General features: G+C 51.3%; 11 protein-coding genes across 11 annotated transcripts; 5 read left to right on the top strand and 6 right to left on the bottom strand.

Moving 5' to 3' along the window:
• Window positions 1-18: 18 nt before the first annotated feature.
• On the bottom strand, window positions 19-1,692 carry PpBr36_10043 (uncharacterized protein; the record flags this gene model as incomplete). Its single annotated transcript, XM_029897158.1, has 6 exons — window positions 19-233; window positions 322-641; window positions 759-1,006; window positions 1,174-1,298; window positions 1,369-1,406; window positions 1,511-1,692. The coding sequence occupies 6 exons, from the start codon at window positions 1,690-1,692 to the stop codon at window positions 19-21; spliced, it is 1,128 nt and encodes a 375-aa protein (XP_029745323.1).
• A 2,887-nt stretch (window positions 1,693-4,579) lies between these two features.
• Window positions 4,580-7,041, bottom strand: PpBr36_10042 (uncharacterized protein; the record flags this gene model as incomplete). Its single annotated transcript, XM_029897157.1, has 5 exons — window positions 4,580-5,331; window positions 5,409-5,701; window positions 5,759-5,983; window positions 6,055-6,614; window positions 6,778-7,041. 5 exons carry the CDS (start codon window positions 7,039-7,041, stop codon window positions 4,580-4,582), a joined length of 2,094 nt encoding a protein of 697 aa, XP_029745324.1.
• Window positions 7,042-8,144: 1,103 nt separating this feature from the next.
• On the top strand, window positions 8,145-10,851 carry PpBr36_10041 (uncharacterized protein; the record flags this gene model as incomplete). The annotated part of the gene is made up of 8 exons (XM_029897156.1): window positions 8,145-8,570; window positions 8,652-8,728; window positions 8,861-8,912; window positions 8,984-9,158; window positions 9,543-9,861; window positions 9,925-10,058; window positions 10,122-10,282; window positions 10,366-10,851. The coding sequence occupies 8 exons, from the start codon at window positions 8,145-8,147 to the stop codon at window positions 10,849-10,851; spliced, it is 1,830 nt and encodes a 609-aa protein (XP_029745325.1).
• Window positions 10,852-11,894: 1,043 nt separating this feature from the next.
• On the top strand, window positions 11,895-13,451 carry PpBr36_10040 (uncharacterized protein; the record flags this gene model as incomplete). Its single annotated transcript, XM_029897155.1, has 3 exons — window positions 11,895-12,625; window positions 12,688-12,805; window positions 13,095-13,451. The coding sequence occupies 3 exons, from the start codon at window positions 11,895-11,897 to the stop codon at window positions 13,449-13,451; spliced, it is 1,206 nt and encodes a 401-aa protein (XP_029745259.1).
• A 463-nt stretch (window positions 13,452-13,914) lies between these two features.
• Window positions 13,915-15,317, bottom strand: PpBr36_10039 (uncharacterized protein; the record flags this gene model as incomplete). The annotated part of the gene is made up of 2 exons (XM_029897154.1): window positions 13,915-14,955; window positions 15,024-15,317. The coding sequence occupies 2 exons, from the start codon at window positions 15,315-15,317 to the stop codon at window positions 13,915-13,917; spliced, it is 1,335 nt and encodes a 444-aa protein (XP_029745055.1).
• A 394-nt stretch (window positions 15,318-15,711) lies between these two features.
• On the top strand, window positions 15,712-16,185 carry PpBr36_10038 (uncharacterized protein; the record flags this gene model as incomplete). The annotated part of the gene is made up of 3 exons (XM_029897153.1): window positions 15,712-15,772; window positions 15,855-16,025; window positions 16,085-16,185. The coding sequence occupies 3 exons, from the start codon at window positions 15,712-15,714 to the stop codon at window positions 16,183-16,185; spliced, it is 333 nt and encodes a 110-aa protein (XP_029745054.1).
• Window positions 16,186-16,431: 246 nt separating this feature from the next.
• On the bottom strand, window positions 16,432-17,640 carry PpBr36_10037 (uncharacterized protein; the record flags this gene model as incomplete). The annotated part of the gene is made up of 1 exon (XM_029897152.1): window positions 16,432-17,640. One exon carries the CDS (start codon window positions 17,638-17,640, stop codon window positions 16,432-16,434), a length of 1,209 nt encoding a protein of 402 aa, XP_029745051.1.
• A 1,177-nt stretch (window positions 17,641-18,817) lies between these two features.
• Window positions 18,818-20,099, top strand: PpBr36_10036 (uncharacterized protein; the record flags this gene model as incomplete). Its single annotated transcript, XM_029897151.1, has 3 exons — window positions 18,818-19,027; window positions 19,093-19,449; window positions 19,524-20,099. The coding sequence occupies 3 exons, from the start codon at window positions 18,818-18,820 to the stop codon at window positions 20,097-20,099; spliced, it is 1,143 nt and encodes a 380-aa protein (XP_029745050.1).
• A 966-nt stretch (window positions 20,100-21,065) lies between these two features.
• PpBr36_10035 (uncharacterized protein) lies at window positions 21,066-22,327 on the top strand (the record flags this gene model as incomplete). Its single annotated transcript, XM_029897150.1, has 2 exons — window positions 21,066-21,458; window positions 21,569-22,327. 2 exons carry the CDS (start codon window positions 21,066-21,068, stop codon window positions 22,325-22,327), a joined length of 1,152 nt encoding a protein of 383 aa, XP_029745053.1.
• Window positions 22,328-23,091: 764 nt separating this feature from the next.
• Window positions 23,092-23,892, bottom strand: PpBr36_10034 (uncharacterized protein; the record flags this gene model as incomplete). The annotated part of the gene is made up of 1 exon (XM_029897149.1): window positions 23,092-23,892. One exon carries the CDS (start codon window positions 23,890-23,892, stop codon window positions 23,092-23,094), a length of 801 nt encoding a protein of 266 aa, XP_029745052.1.
• Window positions 23,893-24,933: 1,041 nt separating this feature from the next.
• PpBr36_10033 (uncharacterized protein) lies at window positions 24,934-26,462 on the bottom strand (the record flags this gene model as incomplete). Its single annotated transcript, XM_029897148.1, has 3 exons — window positions 24,934-25,624; window positions 25,715-26,048; window positions 26,129-26,462. 3 exons carry the CDS (start codon window positions 26,460-26,462, stop codon window positions 24,934-24,936), a joined length of 1,359 nt encoding a protein of 452 aa, XP_029745047.1.
• Window positions 26,463-27,873: the final 1,411 nt, after the last annotated feature.

Raw genomic sequence — 27,873 nt, 5'->3', positions numbered from 1 at the left:
TTCTCAACTTTTCCCCCCTCACTGATACATGTAGCAAAGCGGCCCATCCGTGACACTGACAAGCTCCCGAATCTTCCATTTCTTGTCCGTCGGCTCCACATTGCCCAAATTGATCAAGTCATCCAACGATTGCGAGCGCCCGCCTCCAAACATTGACGTGCCGCCGGCGATGGTCATGAGGCGGTTCGCCAAGTCTTGGGACTGCCAGATCGTCCAGACCCTGTCGATCATGGCTGCAAAAAAAAAGAATTCAGTCAGTTTACGTGTGCGCTGTGCCCAAACAATCGTTGGGAACGGGTCTTTTGAAAAGGAGTCACATACAGTGGTGCAGCCAAAACACTGGATCGTTCGGGCTGACATAAAAGTCTCCTCCCGGATCCTGGCTGCCGTGCACAAAGTGCCCAACTCCATGTATCCCCATGGTGCCAATGGTTGACTGCATTGCCGTCTGAAAAGTCCCGATGGCGTTGTTCTTGGTGATGAGGTTCACAATGTCCTGCGTCCGCCCGTACCGCGACGACAGATAGTTGGTGATGTCGCGCTGGATGCAGCGCGGGTTTGAGCCCAACCCGTTGGCCTGCGGGTTGGCCTTTGGTCTCGGGTCCGCCGTTGCCGCAAGTGGTCCCAGATACACGGTCATGCTGAGGCAAAAAAAAAGAAAAGAAAAAGACCTTGTTAGTAGTCAAGTCCCCAAGTCTGATCGAAAAAAAAAGAAATAAAATAAAAAAAAAACCTTGCTTTTCCAAGCCAAGACTCACTTCTTGAATGGACCCGACATCAAACAGCCACCGCCTTCCCCGGGAGGTGATATTGTGGACTTGTGGGAGATCTTCTCGCCGTTGCCAGACATGCTAGTGTCGCTGCCGTCAAAGATTGGGCTGTTGAGCGGGTCTTGAGCCCAGCGGCCATAGTCCCAGTACGGCTGCGCGCCAGTGTAGCCGCACTCCGTGATGAGAGCCGACTCGAAAGCAAAGGTGTAGTGTCTGTGCCAAGACAAAAAGTTTCCCTACGATTCCCGTCAGTAGAATATTAAGGCGCATTAGCATCGAACAGTTTGGGTCAAAGGGTGGTTGGGTCCCCAGAGGAAAAAGAGACAAATAAGCAAGAGGATATGCCGACGCAGAATCTATGGTCTCCACCAACCGCCGCTGCTATCAAAGGTAACTAACTCACTGTGCCGTGAATAGTGGGAGTAAACTGTATGTGAACGGCAACAAAGTCGTCATATCGAGATTTGCAGCCGGGGCACACGGACGGGGAGTAGCGCGACGGACGCTGGGACAAGCAAAGCACGGCAGCTATTCTGAACGTTAGAAAATATTCCCAAAGCCTCTCAAGCCACCAGCCGAAGTCATTCAAGTTACTCACCGATGTATTTTTTGCGCTCCGCACCCGGCAAATCGCCCCTTTTTTCCCCCTCGTTTTCAAGAAAGTCAGAGACACTGGCCAGATCAAAGCTCTCGTCCCCGAGGGGCACTGGGAAATAGAGAAAACAAATGACAAAACTCACCATTCTTTCCGGATGCGCATCGTCGCGTTCGTGCACGTCTTGGACTTGGCCATCTGCGCCATGAGCTGCGGCATCCCCTTGTTCTCCAGCTGCTTGAGCGCATCTGGCTGCGATCCCTGGGCGGCCGCCATGCCACCGACAAGGCCAAGCACCAGGAGTGCGGCGGAGAGCAGTCGGACCATTTTCTTTTTTTTTTTTGACGCTGCTGTCTTTGCTCAAATGTCGAGTACCAACTCGTTTTGCCCCCTAAGCAGGGTGACTGAATTTCAACTGAACAAAGGCTGCTGAACGACAGAGGGGCAGACGATAAATTGGCGCTGGGAAGCTGTCCAGAAATCTGGTTATATACATATCAAGGCTGAAATGCATAAACATGCCCAACAAGCGGGTTCCCGCCTCCGGCTTGGCGGCAGTCTTTCGGTACATGCTCTCAGTAAATGGACCAAAAAAGAAAAAAAAAAGTGCCGAGCCGGGTAAGAAACCATCGTGCCCAGTGGCAATGATATCTTATGGGCTCAATAGGGCCGACCTCCTGCATATTACTCTGGATATCCCATAGATTGACTTCATTTTCTCCCTGTAGAAATTCCTCTTTGTTTGAATTTTTTTCTTTTTTTTTTTCTTGGGAGACCAGCTCTATACGCGGCAAACATGTCCGACTTCTTTTTTTCGTCCAGCAAATTTCGGCAATTGTGACAGCAAGCAATTTGGAACTTTTATTAATAGTCCCAGGGCTCCGTTTAGAACTGCTGTGGCACGGCATAAAAGTCCGGGGTGCATGGCAAGTATGGCGCGTGCCTCACTCTCGATGCTGTCAAAGGTGGCCAACCTGGCTCTGGCCACAAAAGGGGTGGGCTATACATTTGGTTCGTCTGCACCCGGCCCTTTTCGCCAAGCAAAACGGATGGCTTGGCCACCAATCAGCCATATTACCACTATAAAAAATTTCGGAATGATTTTTTCTCAAGGCTAAAAGTCACCGTGAGGCATGCGGGTATTTTCCAGCTGTCCCCTCCCCCCCTTTCGGTATCGGGAAGATTCTGCCATACTGTCAGCTACACAGCACCTCAAGTCTCGGCGAATGGCATGCCCACGAGAGCCTTATCAAAATTCCATTGGAGGTACATTCTTTCCACCCTCTCAATATTACCTTGTCTATCTGGTAAGCAACTATCCTGGTATGTGGCGTGGCGGCACTAGTCGGCGCAATTTCAATTCCATGACCATATATCTTATCTTGTGTGTTGACTGACAACACGAGCTGTGCATAACTATCTTCTAGACAGGAAAACACAAAAGGAAGCATCTTTCTGGCTTGGTTCACCTTCATCATGAGCGTAGGAAACAGTATCAGTCGTCTGTGGACAAAACACAAAGGTATTAACTGCAGCCCTAGAGTCACAGACATGGGTACTTGGTTACCCATCCCGGCATCTTTGTCCTTTCTCTGCGTATGTTGGGGCGAGTGAAACATGGTCTTCCTGTCCTGGGTCACCAGTTGAGCCAGCCTGATGATGCAAGCGGTGGTATACTGGGCGGGCGTTTGATTAAGAAAAGCCCTGGAACACCAGATTTCACCACAAGGATGCATCCATGACAAGGTGACAGCGCACAACCTCAAGGTAAGTACTGAATGCATACCCTAGATTTGGCGTCCCTAACACGGTCAGTGCCCTGAAATGGTCAGCACGTATCCCACCAGATTTGTATGCAAAATAGCTCAATCCAAATATACTAACACACTGTTTTTTCATATTTCTAAAAAAGAAAACGTGGATAAGATTTTTAATCAAAGGAGGGAGAAACAGGAAAAATATGAGAAACAAACTCATTGCGGCACACCAAAATAAAGAATATAAGCGATTTAATCTGGGGTTTAATTACCCAAACCATAGTCATCATAGAGTAAAAGTAGCCCGGGCTATGACACTAAAAATCGCAACATTTTGATGATGATAATTTTTGGCTTCATTTTAGGTTTAAAAACTATGAAGGAAACAATGAAAATACTTTTCACCAAGTATCAAACAAAAAGAAACAATTCAACAAATAGATTATTAATTTTTAACCAGTATATAAAGTAAACTTGAAATAGATTCGTTCATGGTTTCTTGCAACCCCGTAATTATTTAAATACCAATCTCTTATGTTTTATATTTTACTCAACCCGTAACATTTAAATTTTCCGGGTTTGTAAAGAAATACCAACGTTAAAACAGGTAATATTTTACTAAGATAAATGCTACCATTATGAAACAGAAGATGTCTATCAACGCATACAAAAACACATCTAATAAAAGAAGTACTTGAATATAGTACAACAACCGGTTCTAAAAAAAAAACTGGGATTTCGCTGTTTATTTGTAAAAAAGGCTATATTTACGAAGACTTTAATGGGGATTTTCCACCCGTTCTGTTAATTTATGAACTTTTTAGTTTAATCTGTGTCGATAACATACTCGTTTTTAGTAGTCCTGGAATAACTTAAAGTCTTGGCTCAAAAACTAAATAATGATAAAAACAATTTAACAAGATTTGATGAAATTTATCCTTACTTTTCCGCAAAATCTTGAAGAGGTTGGTTTTCTTTTACAGAAAACACCCGTCTTATTACAAAAACTAGGAATCATCAATTTATGTTGCATAAAGTAGTTCAAAAAGATTATTCAATCATTCTTCAAATATTTTTTAAAAAAAAAAAGAAAAAAAACATGCGGTTTCCGAAAACGTGGAAAATGGAAAACCGGTTTTTAGAAACAGTTGTGGTGCAAAAAACACTAAAATTGAAATTAATACATCCAATTTCAAATGTTATTATTGGTTGAGAATTTGAGAAATAATTTTTTAACCAAAAGCTATAATATAATTCGTCTTCCCGCTAAATGTCTAAAATATTAAATGAAATGTTTCTTTCGTTGTTCTATTCATAGTAAGCCAAAGCTGACCATTTGAGGAACGCCAAGTCTGGACTGCCTTGTGTCATTACTAGTAAATAATTCGTCACCACGTGCCAGAATATAGTGACAGCTTCATCCCAACTCCTTCGCATGTTTGAGTCGTTGTTTGTCATCAGTTATAAGAGACGTCCATCGGGTACCAGCCTTGTTCTAGAGGAGGAAATGACAGCCAAGAAGAGAAGTCGTACTGCGGCATCACCATGGGCATCGGATCTTGAGGTTGGCTATAGCTTTCAAAACCCGTGGGCATGCTCATCTGCGTGGCAATGGGCCCCTGCTGCGTGACAGGAATCGTGCTTCCATTGAAGACTGTCGGCGGCGTACTTTCGTGGGGGCGTTGTAGACCTGGTGGCGGTACAGTATGTTTTTGGAGTTCAGCCGCCCAACACATGCGAACATTGTCCAGGATTGGTCCACACCTGCTGAAAATATTGTGATTTTCCGGATCATCCGGACTTGCAGTGTCAGGTGTTGCCACGCTGGACAGGCCCGCGAGGTCGGGAATGGACACAAGTTTTTCGCGCAGGCCATCGATTATATGCAGAAGGTCCATGCGACGGCGAACCTCACTGGGATTCCAGACTGAGTCGCCACGACTGATGCACAGCTGTAAAAGCATCCACATGGACAGCGGTATTGCCCCAGCACAGGTGTAGGGCATGCCATAGAGACGCATGGGAGATGCTTCGTGGACGACATCGAAGAAACGTTCCAAGGCTTCCACTAGGGCATGAATATTCTCAAGCTGCCTTGCGCTGGTCGTCGTGTTGACCTGTTTTGGATTCGGGAATGGTGCTTCTTTGTGATCAATGGAGCTTTCGGCTATCACCAGCTCCAGATATCTTTGGAAAAATCTGACAGAAGCTGTCGTGAGTAGATTCGTCAGTAACAAGGGTTCTATTGAGAAGCTGTGTCGGACATGGTGGCAGTTGGGAGATTACCATTACCAGCCACTTCCTCAGGCAAAGAGGACCACAAATCTCGTGATGTTTGCCTGAGCAAGTTAATATAATATGAGGGAAGCCCATCGTGCGGGTCCTTGACCAGAGCCCAGTCGCCAGGAGCAGGCTGATATCGGGCTCTGTACAGTTGCTCGTGGAGCTGCTGAAATTTGACTTGGGCCACGAGTACGTTGTCTCCCTTCCAATCCGACTCCCTGATTAGATCTGCCATCATCTCCTCAAGGTAGGGCGTCCATGGTAGTCCTTCTGCCCTCTTCATCGATGTGAACATACTACTCTTTCATCAGTCGACGTCTGCTCAATTATACTAGCTCCGAGGTAATACTTACGACGAGGTGACAAGGTAACAGCCCAGCGCGGCTCGACGCTGTTCGTTATTTGGTTTAGGGCGTGCTGGCTCCTTGTTTTGGGAAGCGGCTGCCTCTGCGTTTTTAAACGAGTTGATCCCAGATGTCTCACCGAACGGCCGATGTAGACCAAGCTCGATAACTTGTGACATGGCCAACCGTGTCAGAACAGTGAGGTGTGGTCTCCTGACCTCATGAAAATGAATCCTGTAGCAACGTCAGTCCTTTTCCAACTGTTTTGTTTATTATTATACGTCTGCCCAAGGGATATTCCTTACCACCCAATGCACGTGATGAGAGCTAACAGTAGATCCATAGAGTTCTCACATTCTATCAAGATCTTTTGTGCTAGCATGTGCTGGAATTGCTCGGAATACTTTAACTGCAGCGAGAATACCTTGCTGCAGATCGACTTGATGGCAAGCATGAAGACTGGGTATTCGGGCTGTAACTGGGATGCAGTCATGTCTTCCGTGACACAGTAGAAAGGAAATGAGTGGAGAAAATGTTTGGAGAAAACTTGGAAGCATTCTTCGGCTTCCTGATCAGGTTGCATACTAGATGTAGGAGCGACATATTTGGGGGCGCCTAGCCTCCCATGAGGCGCGTCGATGGTGGGCTTCTTTGCCTTGTTGTATAAAGGAGATAGAGTGGAGGATTGTTGATGATTGGTAATAACAATAGTTGATGAGGGATCTATTAATGCCAGGCCAGCGCGAGAGAGGTCTTTGTTGGATGTGGGCGGGCCTTGGGAAGTCAGACCGGATGTAGCGGCGGGTCCAACTCCGGGTTTTTGTTGGTGCGTTTTGAGGAGCGAGACCAGATCATCAAGCTTCTCCTGTGTAAATACGTACCGAGATGCTTAAGTTAGGAGCCAAGAAATCCGACATGGGAACGAGAACAGGAAAAAAAGATTGGAAGAGAAAAAAAAGAAAAAGAAAAAAAAAAGAAAGAAAGAAAATAGAAACAGTAAAACAACAAATGCTTGGCTTGTAACATACCTCAAGTTGGGCAGTCCTTGACGTGCCCTGGCGCCTTGAAGTACGCCTACGGACACTCTCGGATGGCACACAGTCTTTACCCAGTCGGTGACATCTTTCACAACTGCTGATCTCACGACCGCTACCGCGGTAAAAACACTTGCATTTGGCCTTGACGCAGTTGGCGCATGCCCTACCGTAGGGCGCTGGGATTCCTGGGGGTGTAGTTGGCGCCGATGTTGTGGAGCTGGCCTTGCTATTGGCACCAGATTCCACGGTGTTCATCCTGGGGGCCGGCAAAATCCGGTCAATGGGGACGGGACCGGACGGGTAGGGTGGGTGAGTGAGGCTTTGAGGAGTAAGGCACCACCAAGTGGTGCAGCATTACCGAGGGCGTGTGGATTGGACTTGGTCTGTGCCGACGAATGTAGTTAGACAATTAATTGCTGGACGCGCGAGGCTTCCGTCCGGCAATTGCCGATCTGGACGGGCTGAGGCGGGATAGAAAATTGAGCCAAGTCTGAAATGCCGACTGTGGGTGTGCGAGGATCGTGAAAGCCGTCCGCAAGGGTGAGATGAGGCAGAGAGGTGGCTAGCAGAAGAACGAGCGGGCGATTGGTTTGAACACACGGATTAAAGAGGCATTGGGCATTCGAATCCCGCCGCCGGAGTTTCCGACGTAGTACCACGTGACATGGTTTCAGACAAACCCCAAAAACTACACAGTAGTTTTTGCCGGATTTACGGGGGGTCACCATGCCTTGGTCGGCTTTGGTGAGGGGACCTTACCCGCCTAGGTAAAGTCACCAGAGGTAGCTCTGAAGCCCCACCTTCCCTGGAGAGAGTCATTTCCGTCCCTCCACTCCACCTTCCAAATGTTTCTTCCATTTCGGTCTACTACCCTGTACAAAAACCCAACATGGAAACCATGCCTTGACAAAGTCAGTCGGTCAAATAGCACAAGGATCAACCACTGAATTTCGGCCAGTTGGCAGGCAGGCACGCACCAGACCTTAGGAATATTGCGTAGCATCTATCCCAATTTCCATTCTCGGCGGCCGCCTGGCAAGCCTGGCTACTACCTGCCCCACTTGAGCATTTGTTACCTGAGGTGCTCAGTGTACTCGAGGTATGATGAGGGAGGAACTCTGTTGTGCGCCGGTAGCTGCGTCGTTTTGACACCAAGTATGATATCAATGCCATTGACTCACAGACCATCCAGTGTACTACACAACAACACTACCAGCCGTCTTTTCCTAAGCCTTCATCAAACGGTAGTAGCAGTAGCTTTCCCACCTAAGAGCAATACAAGAAACAAATAACGCATTATTATCGTGGAAAATCTATATGAGCATGTCCTTTCCCCTATGTTTGCCCTTTACGCCGCCATGGCTGCTCGACCAACAGAACTTGGCGCTTCACCAACCGAGATAGCCGTTGCCGACCCGACAACACGAGACCAGAACAAGGACCGCGAGCCTGTGCAAGACGTCGACAGCGGCCCAGGCCGTAGCTCGTCGACCTCGCCGTCTTCTCCAGTTACTAGTTCTCACCTATCACCCTTGGACGGGCACAACTGTGTAGAAGGCTCGGCGACTGGGAGCTCCGGGTCTAATGGCAGTGACCAATTTGTGACAGCCTTGCAATCTGCTGCTCCAAGTATCGGCGCCGCTAAGGCGAGTTCTGACTCGGTCCAGGTGCTGCCGGATGTTGTGCAGCCTTTGTACATATCGGGACCAAAGCTCTTTGCCATGGTCTCTTCCGCTACTCTAGCTACGTTTCTTACGCTGCTAGACATGTCCATCATTGCCACCGTACGACGCTTATCTCTGATTCGGTGGCGGTAGTAGCTGACTGTAAAGCATGGCCAGAACTGACCCTTAATCTGGCACCAGGCGATTCCTCACATCACCAGCGAGTTCAGCTCCCTCGATGACGTTGGCTGGTATGGGAGTGCCTATCAGCTTGCAAGGTGCGATTCCCGCTAGATGCCAGATTGAGCCTCATGCTGCCTGTGCTCCGAGTTTCGGTCCTTGTAATTGACGCTCACCGTTGTGTTTGTCCTAGCAAGAATGCTTACCCCATGCATTACCCAATACAACAGCGCCGTGTTGCATCCTGTTAGCAGTCGGCTGTACACTTACATAAACCTCAAGGTGAGCATCGTCCTCCATAGGTCGACCAGCTTTGCTCCGATTGACTGACGAGATGCTGCTGCTGATCTCAGTGGACATTTCTCACCTTCCTCGTGCTGTTTGAGGGTGGCTCATTGATATGCGGTTTGGCATCTTCTTCCTTCATGCTTATTGTGGGCAGAGCAGTAGCCGGTATGGGCTCATCTGGTTTGATGGGTGGCGGCCTCAGCATCATTGCTGGTGCAGTGCCCATTCACAAAAGGCCTTGTGAGTGGTCTCAACATCCTATTATCATTTAGTGATAACTGACAATCGCCCCTCTAACCTCAGTGTATATTGGGATCTTGATGGGTTGTATGTGACTTCCATTTGTCGTACCTCGGACTTTTCTCACAGAGGCAACACCTGCGGGCATGGTCCTCTCGAGTCTTTTTTTTTTTTTTTTTTTTTTTTTTTTTTTTTTTTTTTTATCTTTTTCTATTTCATTTTGCTGACGCTCCATTCGTGATAGTTTCCCAGTTGGGAACTGTATGCGGCCCGTTATTGGGCGGAGTCTTCACTCAATTTGTATCATGGCGATGGTGTAAGCCTCCATCTCCCTTTTGGCGCAACCATCGTTGCCAATTAGTTCCGGGTCGCTGAATGATCCAGGTTTCTACATTAACCTCCCGGCCGGGGGTCTCTGCATCTTCTTGATGGCCTTTTTGATGGTGCCGGAACAGGTCCCAAAGCTCGTGGGTCACAGTTTCCCTTCACGCGGCCACATTTACCTGACCCGCAGGTTCGACTTCGTAGGCTTTATGCTGATCGCTGGCGGCTCTGTCATGCTCCTCTTGGCCCTCGAGTTTGGAGGCAAGACGCATCCTTGGGACAGCTCCGTCGTCATTGGTCTGATCTGCGGCGCGGCCGGGGCGTTTGTCGTCTTTGGCCTTTGGATGCACCGCTTCGGCGACGAGGCGCTCATTCCCAGGTCGCTGATCAGCCAGCAGGTCGTGTAGTGCTCGACGGTCAGCATGATGTTCACGATGGCCAGTTCGTTCACTGCGGCCTTCTTCCTACCCATCTACTTTCAGTCGGTGAAGGGAGCGACTCCGGTGATGAGTGGCGTGTACACCTTGCCGACCGTGCTTGGACAGCTTTTGTTTTCGGTGCTGTCGGGTTTGATCAGTAAGTCAATCTCAGTGTACTCTCCATTGTGCGAGCTCAAAACCCTAACTACCATGACTGCAGTTCCCAAGATGGGCTATTATATACCGGTCGCTGCCGTCGGTGCAGCCGTCAGTGCGGTGGGCTGTGGTATGCTCTCTACCCTTTCACCAGTGAGCACAGCGGCCCAATGGGCTGGATACCAATTTATTGCTGGCGCCGGTAGAGGCTTGTATCTCCAAATAGTAAGTCTGCTATTGCCTCCAAGTCCTATAGTACCTATTGCCTATGATTTAACAACTGACCACCACCACCAAAACCCCGACAGCCTATCCTAGCCGTCCAAAGCTACCTTCAGCCCTGCGATCTTTCGATCGGCATGTCGACCATCGTCTTTGCCCAGACCCTCGGTGCAGCGATCGTCCTGGTCATAGGGTCCTCGGTTTTCCTCAACTCGCTCCGCCACGAGATCCCCGTCGCAGCACCGGATGTTGACCTCCCGGAAATCCTCAAGGCTGGTGCGACGGGGTTCCGCCAGCTTTTCGAGAAGAACCACTCACTCCCCGGTATTATTATTTCCTACACGTTGAGCCTCCAAAGAGTGTTTTATGTCGTCACCGCCATCGCCTGCCTGGCATTTTTGAGCTGTTGGGGTATGGGGTGGAAGAACATCAAGCAAAAGAAGGCTGGAACTGCAGAAGAGGTCGAGTCTGGGGTTGTTTTGAATGACAGGGGAAAGAGGAGGGAGTCTCAGGCGCAGGCTGCCGGCCATGCAATCGAGAGTGGCGTGCGACTGTCGCTATCTGCGACTTGAGGCTTGGTCCTTGTTTGTCTCCGGTTCTTGTACAACCAAAGCATGCCTATCAACATGTACGATTGGAGCTGTTTGTTTTGCGGCAGATGGAGGTACCACAGGTGCTCGGTAAGTGACTGGGTTGTTAATCTCCAAAAAAAAAAGAAAAAAAAAAAAAAGGTTCAGCATGCGTTGCCCCCTGGCTTAGGTTTTGTGGTATCTGTCAGACCATACTGGGAAATTGAAACGCGTCGACTCGACGTATTTGGGTATCACTTGTCTAACGAGGCAATGCAAAGATTGATGGCGAGATCTAAGACTCTATTGGTTTACAATTAGGGTGCCCTGTTGTCGTTCTTTGTTGTTTGTCGGTTGCGTGTTGAATTTGCCCCCTTTAAACTCAAGCTCTTTAGGATTGGAAAATCCCATCAGCTGACATACGCCAGCATAGCTTTCTCCTCAGGGCACCAGTGACCCTGCATTGTAACCTGTTAGCAGCAACTTGCATCGATTTTGGAAGACTGGACCAGGCTGTGTGCTTTCGGAGTGGCAAGCATGTTGCTTATCCAGCGGTTCCTGGTTGCCCTTTGCAGGAACAAGGAGTCGATTGGCCATATTTTTACCTGGTTCGGTGCTCTTGAGGGCCCTAGAACCAAATTGAGATGTTTTGATGGCAAAGCCATTTTTAGGTCCGCCTTCTCTGTTTGTTGACTCCTCCCGTTCATTCCATCTGAGCCTCGGTCTGCAATTAGCCGCTGTCCCGGCTCGTTGGTTACTGGCCAAGCGAGTGGAATCACCAAGGCCGTCTCAAACCTCCGTGTGTAGCCCTCCCCGGCAGCAGTACTATTCTGATAGGAGGTATCCCACAGGGTAGCAAAGGGTGATTGTGATCTAACTCTTGCTCTAGGCACATCAAACACAGCTCACATCCGCTTCACTCTAGGCTCAAGCAACAAACAGACAAGCTTTCAAGGCAGGCAACTGAAACTTTGAGCAATTGTTGCAGCAAACATTTCGTTGCCCATGTTGTTTTTTTTATCTCGTTTCTTTTTTTCTCAAGTGCCATGTCCACCCTCAATCAACAGACCTCTGAAAGCTGGCGCCCTTACCGTCCCAACTACGGCCACCCAACCACCGGGCATGTCCACGAAATGCATCCATATCCTTACCGTCGCTACTCACAGCATGAGGAAGCCGGCCTAGTGCCGCAGCTAGGACTGAGGACAGGCAGCATAGCAAGCATGAAAAGCAACAACGATGGCTACAACTCCGCATCACCACCACCTCCTGCCATGAACAGCAACATCAAGAACCCATCACCACCGCCTTCCGTGGCACCAAACCCCATGTCGATCGCTTCGCCGCCGCTACTACCATCTACACCAGCTCTCTATCGCCACAGCACCGACATCACCTCATCGACATCGACGCAGATGCAGCAGCACCATCGCGGCCCCAGCAACGCCGCGACGCTGGCCTCGTCGGCGCCCACGATGGTATACCCAGATATGGCGGCCCTGCGCACAATCCCGGAGCACGATGTCGACTCGGACTCGGACGCCGCGTCCCGCAGCAGCTCTCGTCGTCGTTGCTGCTGCTGCTGCTGCTGCTACTATCCTTGCGCGTGCCTCAGCGACCCGCCCATGTGGCTCAGGCGGCTTTGGGAGTACGTCGTCATGAACCGCTGTCTGGTGTACGGACTCATTGCTTTTGTGGTATGCAGTATCGTGTTTGGCATCGTGTTTGGCGTCGTCATCCCCAATGTCGCCGCGGCTGGTAGTGGTGGGGAGCTGAGGTAGGGTTTCCTCTATGGAGTCAAGGGGGGTTTGAGATGATCTGGTAGGCTTACTGATCAAGTCTCCTACCAAGTAGTACCGGGACGCTGCCCACGGCGACTGTGACGCCGACAAGCACGACAGAATCGAGCACGAGCAGTTCTACTTCTGCAACTACTAGCACTGCGACACCATTGCCTGTGAGTGTTCCTTCCTGGGCTCCCCGGTCACTAGAAACCGCCTATACCAACCCGAAAGCCTTCTTTTTCTCTGTTGGTTGCTGGGCTTCTCCATACATATCCACCCCAATTTTCTGCCTGATATTAGACTAGGACTTGCGTCTTTGTTCGAAAGAAAAAAAATCCGTAACCTCAAGTCTCATTTACCCCTGTCCCAACAAACGTCCACCCGATCATCTCACATTATAAACTACAAGAAGCAGGTCAAGCTAACAAGGTTCGCATCCACAAAACGCCCCCTCCTCCACAGACAAACCTCCCGCAACAATGCCAGCCCTCCCGCCACACAACCCCGGTGTCGTGGATGGGCATCGCCGGCGCAACCGGCGGCTGGTCCTTCTCCTTCTCCTCGGCCGAGACCCCAGCCGAGTGTTGCCTGCACTGCTTCACCCAGGTCGACGGCTGCAACGGCTGGCAGTTCACGCCCGGCTCCGCCACCTCGTGCACCGTCATCGAGGGCTGGGAGGGCCAGAAGAACGGCGATTGGGACAAGGAGACGTGCCCGGACGGCATCGCCGGCGTCCAGTTCAGGAAGCAGGGCCAGGGCGTCAGGGAGGGGAGCGCGGGCGGCGCGGGGCCCTGCGGCAAGGTCGCGGGTTCGTTGTGAAAGGTACTATTGGTGGATTTCTTCTTGATTGGGGGGGTTTGGGCTTTCATCTTTACCTTCCACAAGATTCAAGTCGAGAAATCGGTTTTCCCTGGTGGGTACCTAAGGTATCTGAGGTATGGACGGGTTACATTTTGGGGAACTTGTCCGGAGATTACATGATATGATACCACACGCGGCCAAGTTTGCAATTTGATTCCGGTGCGCATCCCCTAAATCCTGCAAGTTGAGCTCGCCCGGAATTCGCCAGTTAGTTTGAGCATCAAGATGCTCCTGTCATTGGAGACAAAATCTCATGGTATGGAGCAACAGTCACGAAACGTGACTATCTGCTGCTCTTGATGGCACTGTATCGCAACAGGCTACATAAAGCACATGAAAGAATATTGATCTTATTCTATACGAACTCCAGGTCTGTCAGATAGTCGTGAAACTTCATCAAATCAACACGTAAACTAAATCTTCAAGCCAAAGTCTTGGCCTCGCCCTCCTTAAGCTTTCCGGCGTCAACCAGCCTCTTGACTTCGCCTTGCCAGACGGCCTTGATTTCGTCCGCGACGGTAAGCCCATTGAGCTTACCAGCCAGCGCAGCGATCTCGTCGGCATCGATCTTGCTCTGCACCAAGTCGACATCACCCAGCACGGCGTCGACCTGTGCCGCCGATGCATCTCCGCTGGCAAAATAGTTTGCGTCCTTGACCGAACCCTTGAGCACACGCTTGTTCTTCTTGACAGCGTTCTTGGCCGCCTCCTTGGCCTTCTTGCCGGCCTCGCGGTCAGCCTTAGCCTTTTCCTCCGCCTCTTTAGCCGCCTTCTCCTCGGCCTCCTTCTTCAGCCGGGCGTCCTCGATGGCCTTCTTCTCCGCCGCCTCCTTTTCTGCCTTCTTCTTGTTCTTGGCAGCGTTGGCCTCCTGCCTGAACCGCTTGATGCGCTCGTCGCCGGCAGAGGCGTCGTCGAGCAGCTTACGCAGACGGGCGTTGTCCTCGACCTTCTTCTTCTTACGGGCGTTGGCGTTCTTCCTCTCCATCTGACGCTTCTGGTCACGGTTCTCGTTGTCGTCGGGCACATCCTCGTCCAGGTACTCGAACGAGCGCCAGCTGTCAAAGTTGTACCAAAAGTTGTAGAACTCCTCAACCTGCTCCTTGCTGGCGTCCTCGCCGCCAAACTGTGGCACGGGATGGACCTTGCTGAAGCGCGCCTCGGCCTTGAAGACGTTGCCCCAGAGCTTGTAGTAGTTGCCCTTCTGCAGCTGCTTCTTGGTCGGGGGCTCGACGTCGGCCTTCTCGTCGACCGAATCGAACTGGCGACGCTTGACAGGGTCCAGAAGCACCTCGGTGGCCTTTTGGATGCACTTGAAGAAGTTGTCGTCATCGACGCGACCGGCGGCGGCCTTTTTGTCGGGGTGGTGCTTGAGGACCTTCTTGCGGTGTGCGCGCTTAATCTGGTCCTCGGAAGCCTTGTAGCGGTACTTGGACAGACCGAGAACTTGGTAATGGTCTTGGTTCTATTGGGCACAGTCAGTATCAGCTCAGTGCCCACAATGCAGATTGGTGCGGCGACGAGTGTACGAACCTTCCAGTCCTTGGCATCCCGCTGGAACATCATAGGGTCTTCGGGCTCGCTGATCTCGCCATCGTCCTCATCCTCGACCTTCTTGGCACGCTCCTGTGCCTGAATCCTATCGTCCTCAGAGAAGGTGCGCTTGTGCCTGGAGCGGCGGGCGTGTGCAAGGAAGTGCGGGCCGACGGGCTCAAGGCTGCGCTCGGTGGCTTTGGTGAGCTTGCCCAGCGGCTTGAAGTCCTTTTCGGCACTCCACCCGGAGGTGAGCGCGGGGAGAGGCTTCTTGACTATTGTAGCGGTAGCCATATTGCCTTCACTAACAAGATCGGTAGTATCTTGCTTGGAGGGGTTTGGTGCTTTTCTTTGTCAATGAAACAAATGAAGCTAAATTTCAGCGGGGTGTGCCTCTCGTTTTTTCCCTTGGGGTTCGATGCTCCAACTTTTTTTTTTCTGGCCTGAAATTCCCACCCTGCAAGGAAGCCCCTGTCACGGCTGGAGACGGCCCCCACTTCAAAACTCATCGTCCAATCATCTGAAGCTATGCTTGGCCCAGGTATCGCGCTTCCGTGATCTAGAAGAATTGGAAGGTAAGAGGTTTTGTGAATCCCAAGATTTCGACCATTTTCGATGAGCCTTGCCAATTCACCAATTGCTCGCCATCTTTGCCGCACTTTAACTACTTAATATTCCACAACCCACTATGACAACCGCTCTCGCCGCATATCGCCACCTGCTGCGCGCAGCCGGAGTTGCCTTCAGGGGTCAGTCGAACAGCTTTATGCTACCTACAAAGTTGACCCAGGTTTTGGTCCGCATAACTAACCAACCACTCACTCTCGATAGGCGATGAACGAGTCCTTACCGCGGCGAGGCAGCAAATAGCCGGCCAGTTCCGTCAAAACGCATCTCTTCCGTCAGACGAACGCGAAAAGGCTGTCAAGAAAGCCGAAGAGGTTGCTTCGTTCTTGAAACAAAACGTGGTCCAAGGCAGGAAGACTGATGATGGATCGTACAGTAAGTGTACTTGACCTCCTGGGTCACATTGCCCTTGCTGACCTTGACCTCCGAAACAGAGCTACAGATCCACGACGAGACGGAACGCGGAGATAACGACACTATAAGGCTGGGAAATAAGAACATCAAGATTGACGGCAAGACGTGCAAGGACACCTAAGACTGGCCTCGTTTCGAGATATATTTTGGGCGACAAGCTCACCGTGGTTCTGCTTAGATCTGCGGCACACTGTACATTATGATACTGCCCATGATACCCATGTATAAATGACTGTACAATCATCGCCTTGTGATTGAAGGTTGACCGTGTTTGATTTCCCCTAGAATACTCAACCCCCTAACGCCAGATGCAATGCCGAGTGTGTTTGTGAAACAGGTTCGGAAAACTAGAACGTAATGAAACCTCTTAATTCCCTGCCAGACTTGCATATTGCACATCTTCAGCCCCGGGAGGAGCAGCCACAGGCGCACTATCATCTGCTCCTGCAACACCTCCAGCATAATCATCATCATCCCCACCGCCCTCACCATGCCGACCTCCCCTTCCGCCAGCGCCACCTCTTGAACCTCTGCTGGAAGCCCGAGTGAAGGCGCTCCGCCCATCCCTCAGCATTTCCAGCCTCTCCTCCCTGTTCATAGTGCCAACAGCTTTAGGCTTACCCCAGTGCACCCTTAGTGGACATCCTGCAATGACCGCACGGCCCTTGCACTCCATGGCAGCATTCTCGGCCGCTTCACGCGTTTCGTAGTTGACAAACGCGCAGTGTGACATGTGTGAACAGACCAGTGACTTGATTTTGCCAAACGCCTTGAAATGATCGCGGACCTTGTGCTCTGGCAGATCGTCCTCGACGCCAGTGACGAACAGCGAGGTGATGGTCTTGTCGTCCGGTGGGAGCCAATCCTTCTCGGTTGGTGGAAGTTGTGCCGCGCTCGGGAATGCCCCACGTCGCCCTCCACGGCCGCGGCCACCACGAGAGCCACCACCGCCTCGACCAGTGTATGCTTCCGCCGCACGGGAATCCCGCGTTCGTATCGGGCCTGGGCCACCAACACCCGCTCCAACCGCCGGGTCGCCGCCAGTCCTGCTTGGTCCTCCGCGTCCCGAGATCAAGTTGCCATCCTCGTCGACACCCCTCCCTTTCCGGAAATAAGGTTTGCTCTGCGCAAGCCGCCGCAGCAGCTCTCGCGCTTTGTCGTCCGTTTTTTCATACTCCTCCACGCCTGCCTTGCCGTCCTCGATGGCCTTTTCGTTGTTCTGCGCAAAGAATTCTCGGTTGATCTCGCTCTGTGGACCGGGCGCGACCATCTTGAGCGCGGCATCCCTGACGACAATCGGCAGGCCAAAAGACAAGTCGAGCATGCAGCCCTGGCAACAGTTCTTTAGGCGCGCGCATGTCAGACAGATGTTCGTACGTTTCTTGCGGCCGTGAGCGCGGTCGGCCGACCAGCTGAACACGGTGAATGGACGCGTGCAGAGCTTGCACTCGGCGCCATAGTCTTCCTTCATCATCTTGACGTATGGGTTCTCTGGTAGGCAGGACTCGCAGACGGAAGGGAAATCGGTCGATTCCCAACCGGAGCGGTTGAGGTCTTGTTTTATTTGTGGAGGCATCCTAGCGCGGTCTGTGTAAGGTAGTCTCTGCAACTATTTGCTCTGGTTTTCGATGCGAGACCTTCTGTAATCGTTGATGAGGCTGGCAGACTATGGACACAAAGACTCCTAGTCGCGCGATTGAGAAGTTTAGGAATCGTCTGATGCGCTTCGCCTGTAGTGGAGACGATGATCCAAGGCTTGCTCCGTAATGCAGGGGGCAAATCTTTGCTTATGTAATTAAGCTTGCATCACTCAAGATCGCGCGTACCTGTGGGTCTTATCGCAAGCTATCAAGCTTATTCACCCGAACAACAATGTTTCGATTGGTCAAAAGCGACCTATCGCCGCAAAATGTACACATGCCCATGGGAAGTCACAAAACGCCGGAATCATACCCAGATCGCGTGGTGACTCCAGCAAACGCCAAGTCACATGATTTAAGCACATTCATTCAGCGCAGAAAGGATTGACAGTAGCTTGACAAAGGGCAGGCTAACTGAAATTCCCCACCGCCTCGCAATCTTGGGCCAGTGATGCAGGTACCACGAACTGGTCCAGGACAGCTACAGCTACAGGGAAGTAACTTGCTATAATAGTTGCCCCTCGTACGTCCACATGTAGGCGCACAAGTCTACTAGAAATACAACATAGTCAACAAAATTTTTTTTTGAACCATTCTCGGAGAGCCATGCCTAACGTCAATTACCGAGTATCAAAAGCTGGAGGAAGGCGGCTAATTCCCAGGAGTTTGCAAAGAAAAGGGGGGAGGTCAGCATACATTTTGCGAGCTGTCGTAGTCGTATTCGTACAATTAAAAAAAAAAAAAAGTCTTTCTCAAATGAGAGACAATAGACTCGCCCACCAACCCACCTAGGTAAGGTACCCATGCTCGATCTACGTGTACAGCCAAGCCAGCGACGTAGTAGTAAAAGGGTCGTCCGGTAATTTCGTGCTCCCCGTCCCCTATCTGGGAACTCCACTTGTTCTGAATTATCATCTAAAAAGCTGCATGTGATTTCCCTGCGTGTTCGTCTTCTTCATCCATCCCTCCTTCTCTCTGTTCCTTTCTCAAATCTACTTCTTATACCTTCCAGTAGATTTACCCACCTGCTGTCTGTCATCGTCCCAACTACAATACTCTCCTTTGCAAATAAACGTCCTCAACGACAACACCCCTCCACCTTTCACCGCAAAAATGGGCGCTCCCAAGCAAGGCCTCGAGAAGGAGGACAAGCAGCGCGATGCCGAGTTCAACAAGGCGCTGCACGGCAAGTCTGCCATGGCTGCTGGTGGCATTGCTGCCATGTTCTCCAAGGACAAGGAGGCCAAGAAGCTTGCTGTAGACGAATACTTCAAGCACTTTGACAACAAGACTGCTGCAAACGAGACTCCCGAGGAGCGTGCTGTAAGTTGTCATTTACAGACCGAAATTACCATGCATGTTCTCGTTATCTAACAGTTGCGCAATAGGCTAGGCAAAAGGAGTACGCCACCCTGACGAGGCACTACTACAACCTTGCGACAGACCTCTACGAGTACGGCTGGGGCCAATCCTTCCACTTCTGCCGCTTTTCACACGGCGAGTCGTTCTACCAGGCAATTGCCCGTCATGAGCACTACCTGGCGCATCAGATTGGCATCAAGGAGGGCATGACTGTGCTCGATGTTGGTTGCGGTGTTGGTGGTCCGGCCCGCGAGATCGCAAAGTTCACCGGCTGCAACGTCGTCGGTCTGAACAACAACGACTACCAGATCGATCGCGCTACACACTATGCTCAGAAGGAGAAGCTGGACAGCCAGCTCCAGTTCGTCAAGGGTGACTTCATGGTATGCTACGCAAGCTTTTTCCCCGCGGTCTATCCCCTGCGCTGGACCCCTACTCACCGCTATATACCCCGCAGCAAATGTCTTTCCCCGACGAATCGTTCGATGCGGTCTACGCCATCGAGGCCACAGTGCACGCCCCAAAACTCGAGGGTGTCTACAGCGAGATTTTCCGCGTACTGAAGCCTGGTGGCACCTTCGGTGTTTATGAATGGCTTATGACTGATGATTACGACAACGAGAACCTTCACCACCGCGACATCCGCCTCAAGATTGAGCTCGGCAACGGTATCTCCAACATGGTTCCCATCAGCGAGGGTGAGGCTGCCATGAAGGCGGCTGGCTTCGAGGTCCTCAAGACCGAAGATCTCGCTCAAAAGGGTGACGAGTTGCCTTGGTACTGGCCTTTGGCTGGTGACCTCAAGTACCTCCAGTCCTACTTTGATCTGTTCACAGTGCTGCGCATGACCAAGTGGGCCAGGACTTGCCTGCACGGCGTGGCAGGCGTGCTTGAGACGATTGGCGTTGCTCCTGCTGGCACCAAGAAAACGGCCGACGCACTGGCAACTGGTGGTGATGCGCTTGTTGCTGGTGCCAAGGAGAACATCTTCACGCCCATGTACCTGATGGTCGGCCGCAAGCCCTTGAACTGAGCGGACATTTCTGTCGCGGTGCAGGGTGGGATTGTTCTTCATTTAACCGGATGGGCGGTCGTGCTGAGCCCATTCTGGACGATTTTTTTGGAAAGAAAAAAAAAAAAAAAAAGAAAATATAAAGCTAATGAGGATTACATTAATCATAGCAGTAGCACTTAGCGGAGCAAAGCTTCGACCTTCGTAATAGCAGAGGACCTGCGGAATAGCAATGATTTGGACGTCTTGTGGAAAACCTTCTTACGCTAGCAGTGGCGCTGAGAATGCTTTTGAGTCTGCGTATCGATGTGTTTTGCTGTAATATCCGTACTCGGGCGGGCCAATTCCGGCTATCGCCTGATAAGGACTTTGCTATTCATGTTAGCGATATGGAAATTTTGGCTCCTAGAAAGCAACCTCTCCACTACCCACCACCCACTCATTCCTGTGCTCTTGGAATCAATCGAATTCTGCAGCCACGGATGCTCATCTTGTTGATCACATCAGATGACGGGCATTGCCTTCCAGACGATTTGGTTAAACAGTAATACGCAGTACGGATATTGGAGTGCCAGGCTTGGAAACCTACCACTAGAAAATGTTGCGGACCCCGACCCTTGCAGTGTTTGGCAGAACATCTGCTACGCTAGTCCCGTTTTGGCTTAGCGCCAAGCCTGTCCCAACAAGTCCAACTCAACTGGCTCAGGTACATGCAGCTAAAGGCATTAAGACATCAGCACGGACGGAAGTAAACGGGCAAGCTCCACGCCGCAGCTCCGACTCGCGAGATCGAAAAAAAAATTGCCTCGACACTCTGCTGGTTGAGCTTCCATTCAACACCACAAGCACACGACTCATCAAGCAATCCAGACGCTCGTCCAGCCCCTCAATTGACTGTATTCACTACCTGCCGGGCAGTCGATTGATATCTTGACATCTTTTGACTTTTTACCTACGGTCTTTTCTCTAACCCAGCCGCCCACGAAAATGTCCCGCTATCTGCGACCGGCAGTCCGTATGGCTGCTACGGCAGCCCGCGCCCCGGCACTCAGATCCTCGACCGGCACGTCGTCATTAATAGGCTCGCAAAGGGCTGCTGCCTTCCGCCCGGCCGTTTCGATGCAGCAGAGGTGGGCATCGTCGGGAACCAAGGAATACACAGTCCGTGAGGCGCTCAACGAGGCACTCGTCGAGGAGCTTGAGGCCAATGACAAGGTCTTTGTCATGGGAGAGGAGGTCGCTCAGTACAACGGCGCATACAAGGTCACCAAGGGCTTGCTGGATAGGTTTGGTGAGCGCAGGATCATCGATACCCCCATCACTGAGATGGGTTTCACTGGTCTGGCCGTTGGTGCTGCCCTCAGTGGTCTGCACCCTGTCGTAAGCAGAGCCCCTAACCTATCCTCTATCTGTTGATGCGCGAGCACGCGCAGCGCAAACACTTCGTTCTGTTTCAGCAAACTCACCAAAGCCAATTCGTGAAACCGCAGTGCGAGTTCATGACGTACAACTTCGCCATGCAATCTATCGACCACATCGTCAACTCGGCCGCCAAGACCCTGTACATGTCCGGTGGTATCCAGCCCTGCAACATCACCTTCCGTGGACCCAACGGTTTCGCTGCCGGTGTCGGTGCTCAGCACTCGCAGGACTACAGCGCTTGGTACGGCAGCGTCCCTGGTCTGAAGGTCGTCTCCCCTTGGTCGGCTGAGGACGCCAAGGGTCTGCTCAAGGCTGCTATCCGCGACCCGAACCCCGTTGTCGTTCTCGAGAACGAGCTCATGTACGGCCAGAGCTTTCCCATGTCCGAGGCGGCTCAGAAGGACGACTTCGTCATCCCCTTCGGTAAGGCCAAGATCGAGCGCCAAGGCAAGGACCTGACCATCGTTACCCTCTCGCGCTGCGTTGGCCAGTCGCTCGTCGCTGCTGAGAACCTCAAGAAGAAGTACGGAGTCGAGGTCGAGGTCATCAACCTGAGGTCCATCAAGCCCCTCGACGTCAACGCCATCATCCAGTCGGTCAAGAAGACCCACCGCCTTATGTCGGTCGAGTCGGGCTTCCCGGCCTTTGGCGTTGGTTCTGAGATCCTGGCCCTGACGATGGAGTACGCCTTTGACTACCTCGACGCTCCTGCCCAGCGTGTGACCGGTGCCGACGTGCCGACTCCTTATGCCCAGAAGCTCGAGGAGATGAGCTTCCCCACCGAGCAGATCATCGAGGAGCACGCCGCCAAGATGCTGAAGCTGTAAATGGTGAGGCACTTGGTAAATGAAGACGAAGAAGGCAGACCTGATGTACGAATAATCCAATAACTTTAACCGAACAAAGCAAACGGCCACGTACGTGTTTTTCTGCCGAGGGGAAAGAAAATCTAGCAAAGCTTTTTAGCAATCAACTTCCTGATACAATGTTTCTTTTTTCTGTCTTGTTCTTTAGGGGGAAACTTATAGACACGCATTTTGCCCTTTGCATGGCGGGCTTGGCCATGTTTGTATTCTAAAAACGCACTACCGGGCAGGCGGTGTTTCCATGTCAAGTCCAGTCTTCTATCTTGAGCGTTTTTCCGCTAATTTGCCAACTACGTCTTTTGGTGCCGGACCTGGATCTACAAGGGTCGTCTTGTGTTTGAGCAGCTCATTGGACGAGCTGACAGGCAAGGTGATATATTGTGGGACGAAAACAGGACGATCTGGACGGATGCATCTCCTTGTTGACTTACTTTGAATGAACAGCATGCCCTTATCTTCAGCTGCAACTTCGTCAAGTGAGGACACTTGGCAATCTACAGGGGAAGCAACAGGTCCTTTGCAAGCGGAAATACCGCGGCAGGTATAACACCATCGTCAAGATATTTACATCGTTTTCATGATTGATAATATACTGGTACAGTAGATTACAAAAGTTCTACAACAAGCCAGGCGAAGGGGTGGCCCCCTGTTGACCCAGCGCCTCGGCCTTTTTTTTTTTTTTTTTTTTTTTTTTTTTTTTTTTTTTTTGTCATCCTTGTCTCTCTTCAGAAGATGCCAAACCCGCCTAAATTCAAGAACCCAGCCCGCGGCTTGTCGCCACCGAACCCAAACGGTGTGCTGATAAAAGGCGTGTGGATATGATTGATGCGCGGCCTGCCGTCGTCGCGGCCTTCATCCCAATACCTGCCGCCGTTGGCCCTCTCGTCCCGGTACCGATTATAATCCCGACTGCGGCCGCCTTCGTCCCGCCAGTCGCGTCCATTGACGGTGATGGACGGACCTCCAGCTCCTCCGAAGCCGAACCCATCGGTGCCGATGTTGATGGAGACGTTGGAGTAGTCGCGGACGCGCGAGGAGGATGTGTTTTGGTAGTCTGCATCACTGTACGAATACTGCTGCTGCTGCTGCTGTCTTTGCGATGCCGTGCGAGGCCTGCTCTGCGGCTGTGGCTCGCTAGGCTGGCGTCTCCTGGTGCCCTGGAACGGACCCTGCGGCATCCTGGGGGAGGTGCGCGTCTGCGGTGCGTCCTTGGGCGGTGTGGGCGGACGCTGTTGTTGTTGTGGGGATCGCGATTTGGTGGTGTTGGCGGCATTGCCGTCGTTTGCAAAGTAGTAGCTCGGAAAGGCGGATGCGACAGGTTCCTGTCGGCCGCTGGTGTAGCGGGAGGACGACTTGTTGAAGTTGTTCCTGTACTGGCCGCGGGCCGCATTCTCGTCGTCCGAGTAGTCCTGGGGCGGCGTCGGTGGCGCGCGCGGCTGCTGAGCTGCTGATGCCGGCGGTGCGGATGGGCGGGGGAAGGGGGACTGGCCCTTGCGGACGGATAGGGCTCTGTTTTGCCTGTCCATTGTATGCTGTGTATTTTTGCCTCTTGTGTGTATTTGGTGTTTAGGTACGAGGAGGTATAGAGTGCCTGCAGTGCTAGGTGGGAAGGTACATGTATATATCTTAATACAAAATCAATTTTCTTATCATAACTCCGACTTTGAAAGGTACTCGGCGGGAAAAATAAAAGCTTTCTACAAGAACTAGACGTAATCTAATATTGGAAGTCGTTCCAGCCCAAGGAGACGTGGTGGTTTTTTTGTAACAATGGGAATCAACAAAATCACATGAGTCCAAAACACTAGAAATGCCATCCAAGAAAAGGAGAAACTGCAAATCGGCCCACAGATCTCCAAATATTGGCACAGCGTCTGTCGTCGTGTCGTCGGAATCGAACCATCCTCGACGGGGGTTCGACGATTTACGTTTCAGTGTTGCCGGGGAAGTGGCGTGGTTTTTTTGGGGGGATTTTTTTTTTTTTTTTTTTCTCTCTCTCTCTTTATTTCCTCGCCTTGCTGGGTTCCGTGGGTGGAAACATGATCCGGAAGGATTTTGCGATCCAGACGATGTGGAATGCAAAGGATCGAATTTGGTCGCGACCAACGCCACTGTGCGTTTCGCGGTCGAACCATCCAGCCAACAACAGGTTCTGGGTCGGAAGTTGATCTGCGAGGGTTGCATGTGACAATGTTGCACCGACAGCTTCAGACTGCTTGCAAGCAAGCTTAGGTATGGATGTGGGGCATGAGCCAAAAGCTGAGCGGAGCTAACTAATCTCGTTCCTGAACGTTGATTGATTTCTTAGACGACAGTAAAATAATGCTGAGCTGGAGTTTTCTTGTCGGTCGCTCGATCAACGGTGGTTCCTTTTATGAGATTAATTGGACACATGCCTTAACCGTATCCCATATCCTCTAGGTTCATCTCAATCACCAGACTAACTCCTCACCCATCTCAGCCTCACTGACACCAAGCAATATCCTTGATCAAAATATGTTTCCACGGTTACAAAAGATTGAATTATTGTCCCACTACCTAACGTTGCACATTTTCATCACTGCTCATCACCACCTTCCACCGCCATCATGGTCGCGCGGTGCGATCCTTGATGATGATTGAGTAATGTCCATTTGCACCATGATACCATTTGGCGGTATCACACTCTCTACATCGCTTCCTTTTCTTCTCGAGTCGCCGCGGCCACCGTTGGATGGGTAGCTCGACACTCTGTACATGACACCTCGTACGTCGGGCCGAAGATCGGCGTCGGGTGGGCTTTGCAAAGACACCGCCGTCGCTCGATAATCGTCGTGGGCGTGGAGCCTTTCATCGATTCCACTGCTGGCACTCCCTTTGCGCACGTTGATGCTGCCAACCACGCCCGTCTTGCCTTCGTAGAGCTCATGTCGCGATGAGATGGTCATCGACCGCGGCTTGTTGCGAGTTTGGGGTTGTTGGTTCGGATACAGCATACCCTCACCAGGGGTCGGCGGCGGCCCAGGGGCTGACTGTATGCTGTCCGTATTCGAACGACCCGGGGTTTTGCCTTCTGAGCTACCAAACGGGCTGCGCTTTATGCCACACTTGCGGGCAAAATACTGCAGGCAAGGACGCATGGTCGGCAGGCAGGCCGAGATGATGCCGCCCGACATTTCGATGGCCGTCCAGCCTACTGTCGGCGCTAGAGTGTAGGTTGGGTCATTGTTATTGTAGGTGAAGAGGATAGAGGCGCGGTAGGTTGATGCAAAAACGACGCTGGAGGTGGGCTGTGAGCTTTTGTTCCATGGGAAATCTCCGTCAACACAAAAGGGGAGATGGAGGGAAACGGCAGCCGCTTCCACTTACAAGAAACCTGAGCCAAAGGCAACCGTCAACCCGATCTTGTCCGCCCGGCTCAGCTGCAGCTTCCAGACCTGAGTGAAGGGGATGACTAGAATGGCGATGTCGGTCAGGATGGTCGAGACGCCGTTGGCGATCCATGTGGCAACCTGGTTGATGCAGTGACCGGGGATATCTGGGTACCACAGCTTCTGGACGGGGAAGCAGATGAAGATGAAGAGGAACATGACGGTGAAGCCCCAACAGACGATCAAGATTCCGATGCCGATGCAGATGCGCCGGACAAGGTTGGTCTGGAAAATCCGAGTGTACATGAGCAACAGGCTGATCTTTGTCCAGACTGCGGTTGTTGATGTTGTGAGACGACGTCAGCGGTTCTTGCAGTCAAAACAAGTTTCATTCAACCCAAGATTTACCTACCAAGGTTCCACGCATAAAGGATCTCAGCTACTACGAGCCACTTGGCCATCATGACTATGTTACCCACAGGCACCTTGTCGGCGTGAAGTCCCATGCCGTTGCTGTACATGGCAAAGGCGAAGCCGACGACCACCAGGTTCCACATCAGGCTAAAGATGATGGTGTAGTCATCCCACCACAATTGCCAACGTTTGATGCGCCGGCTCAGCAGGCGCATCCCGACCGACACCACGGCCAGCACATTGACCGAGACCTCCACGGCCACTATCCAGGGCTGAATGGTCTCCGGATGGAAGCCCGGAAGACCCGGGAGCTTGGATGGGCCTTCCGTCATGCCGAGCTGATGATTGTTGTTTTGGAACTGATGTATACGGTCGGTGTGTTCTCCATCTCAACCCCGGTCTTGCGATGGTACGCTGCGGGATTCCTGCCGAGGTGCCGAAGCTGAAAACTTCATCCTATGGGGCCATCGGAAAACAAGGATCGCTCCATGGGCCTAAGTCCTCTCAAAATGAAAAGGTGGGGAAAATGCAAAGATGGTAAGTGGTTCACAAAAGAACGCGGGTGACGATGTCTTTTTTTTTTTCTTTCTTTCTCCTACAAAAAGAGACTTATTGGCTAGCTTGTCAAGGAGTCGAGGTTGTCAAGAGGCACGGCCCGCATCTTGACAGGAACACTTAGCTTATTCTCCCTTCCGTCGACCAACTCTGATTGGATACCTTTTGTTTTCACAATTCCCTGGTGTTTGTTGTCAGCTTCTTACCCCCTAGACTAGACAGGCAACCAGCGCCGACTGCAGTTTAGTGCCAGAGACAAACCGGTGGACGTGGCTTGAGGATCTAGTACAGAACTTAGTCTAATGCTAGACGAGTTTAGAAGTACCGTCAAACTTTGCTTGGAATCTTTGCTCCGCGAGGGTAGTCTGGGAAAGACTCCCATCAGAAAACATACGATTATTAATCTTTGGACTATGTTGCGCCACAAGCTATCGTACCTTTTATGTTTTGCCCTGAGCGGGGTAAACAATACAAACGGCTACTGTGAGACATATTTTTGGCATTTGTATAATCCAGACGCCACTGGGGATCGGGACGACGCGGGAGCTGCAGAAGGCGGAACGCGAACAAAATTTGAACGCGAGGAAACGCAGATGCTTCGGTCCTCCGCATACGACCATACCCACTGGAATATACGGGATCCCGTCCGCTCTCCCTTAGTCAAACAAGTGAAGGCAGGATCGGTATTAAACTTTTGGCTTCCGTTATCAAATGCGCTTCGCTGCCACCGATCCTTCGCCGTCGTGAAAACAGGATCCCGTTTTCGGGGCCACGCGCGCTTACCATGTAATGTCAGTGCTTGGATTAAACCACCTTTTCAGGGGGTGGGGGGTCTAGTCTGAGCACTGAGACTAATAGTTAAGGTAACGACGAATTACGTTGTGCACCCCTGTTTCGCGCACCAGAGACTGTGTTTCAACTCCCTTCTTGACTTTTGAAGATTTCTCGGTCAATTTTTCTCGACTTTTTCCCCTTGTTTTTACATACACGCGAGGGCTAAAATCGCCCTGCTAATAGTCAACTTTCGGTAAAATTTACGAGGGTTAGCCACATGTTTTTACGCCCGCTATATGTCATTTTTTAGGTATATATAACTAGTAGGGTTTTACATACAAATTAAACTTACCCCAAGAACGCTCGTCTAATCGCTTGATGCATGGCTGGGCCCACCTAAGTATGTAACAAGTT

This window comes from Pyricularia pennisetigena (assembly GCF_004337985.1).
Source record: "Pyricularia pennisetigena strain Br36 chromosome 7 map unlocalized Pyricularia_pennisetigena_Br36_Scf_7, whole genome shotgun sequence".
Taxonomy (NCBI): domain Eukaryota; kingdom Fungi; phylum Ascomycota; class Sordariomycetes; order Magnaporthales; family Pyriculariaceae; genus Pyricularia; species Pyricularia pennisetigena.
The sequence above is the reverse complement of the archived record's forward strand: the minus strand, read 5'-3'. Positions and strand labels throughout refer to the sequence as shown.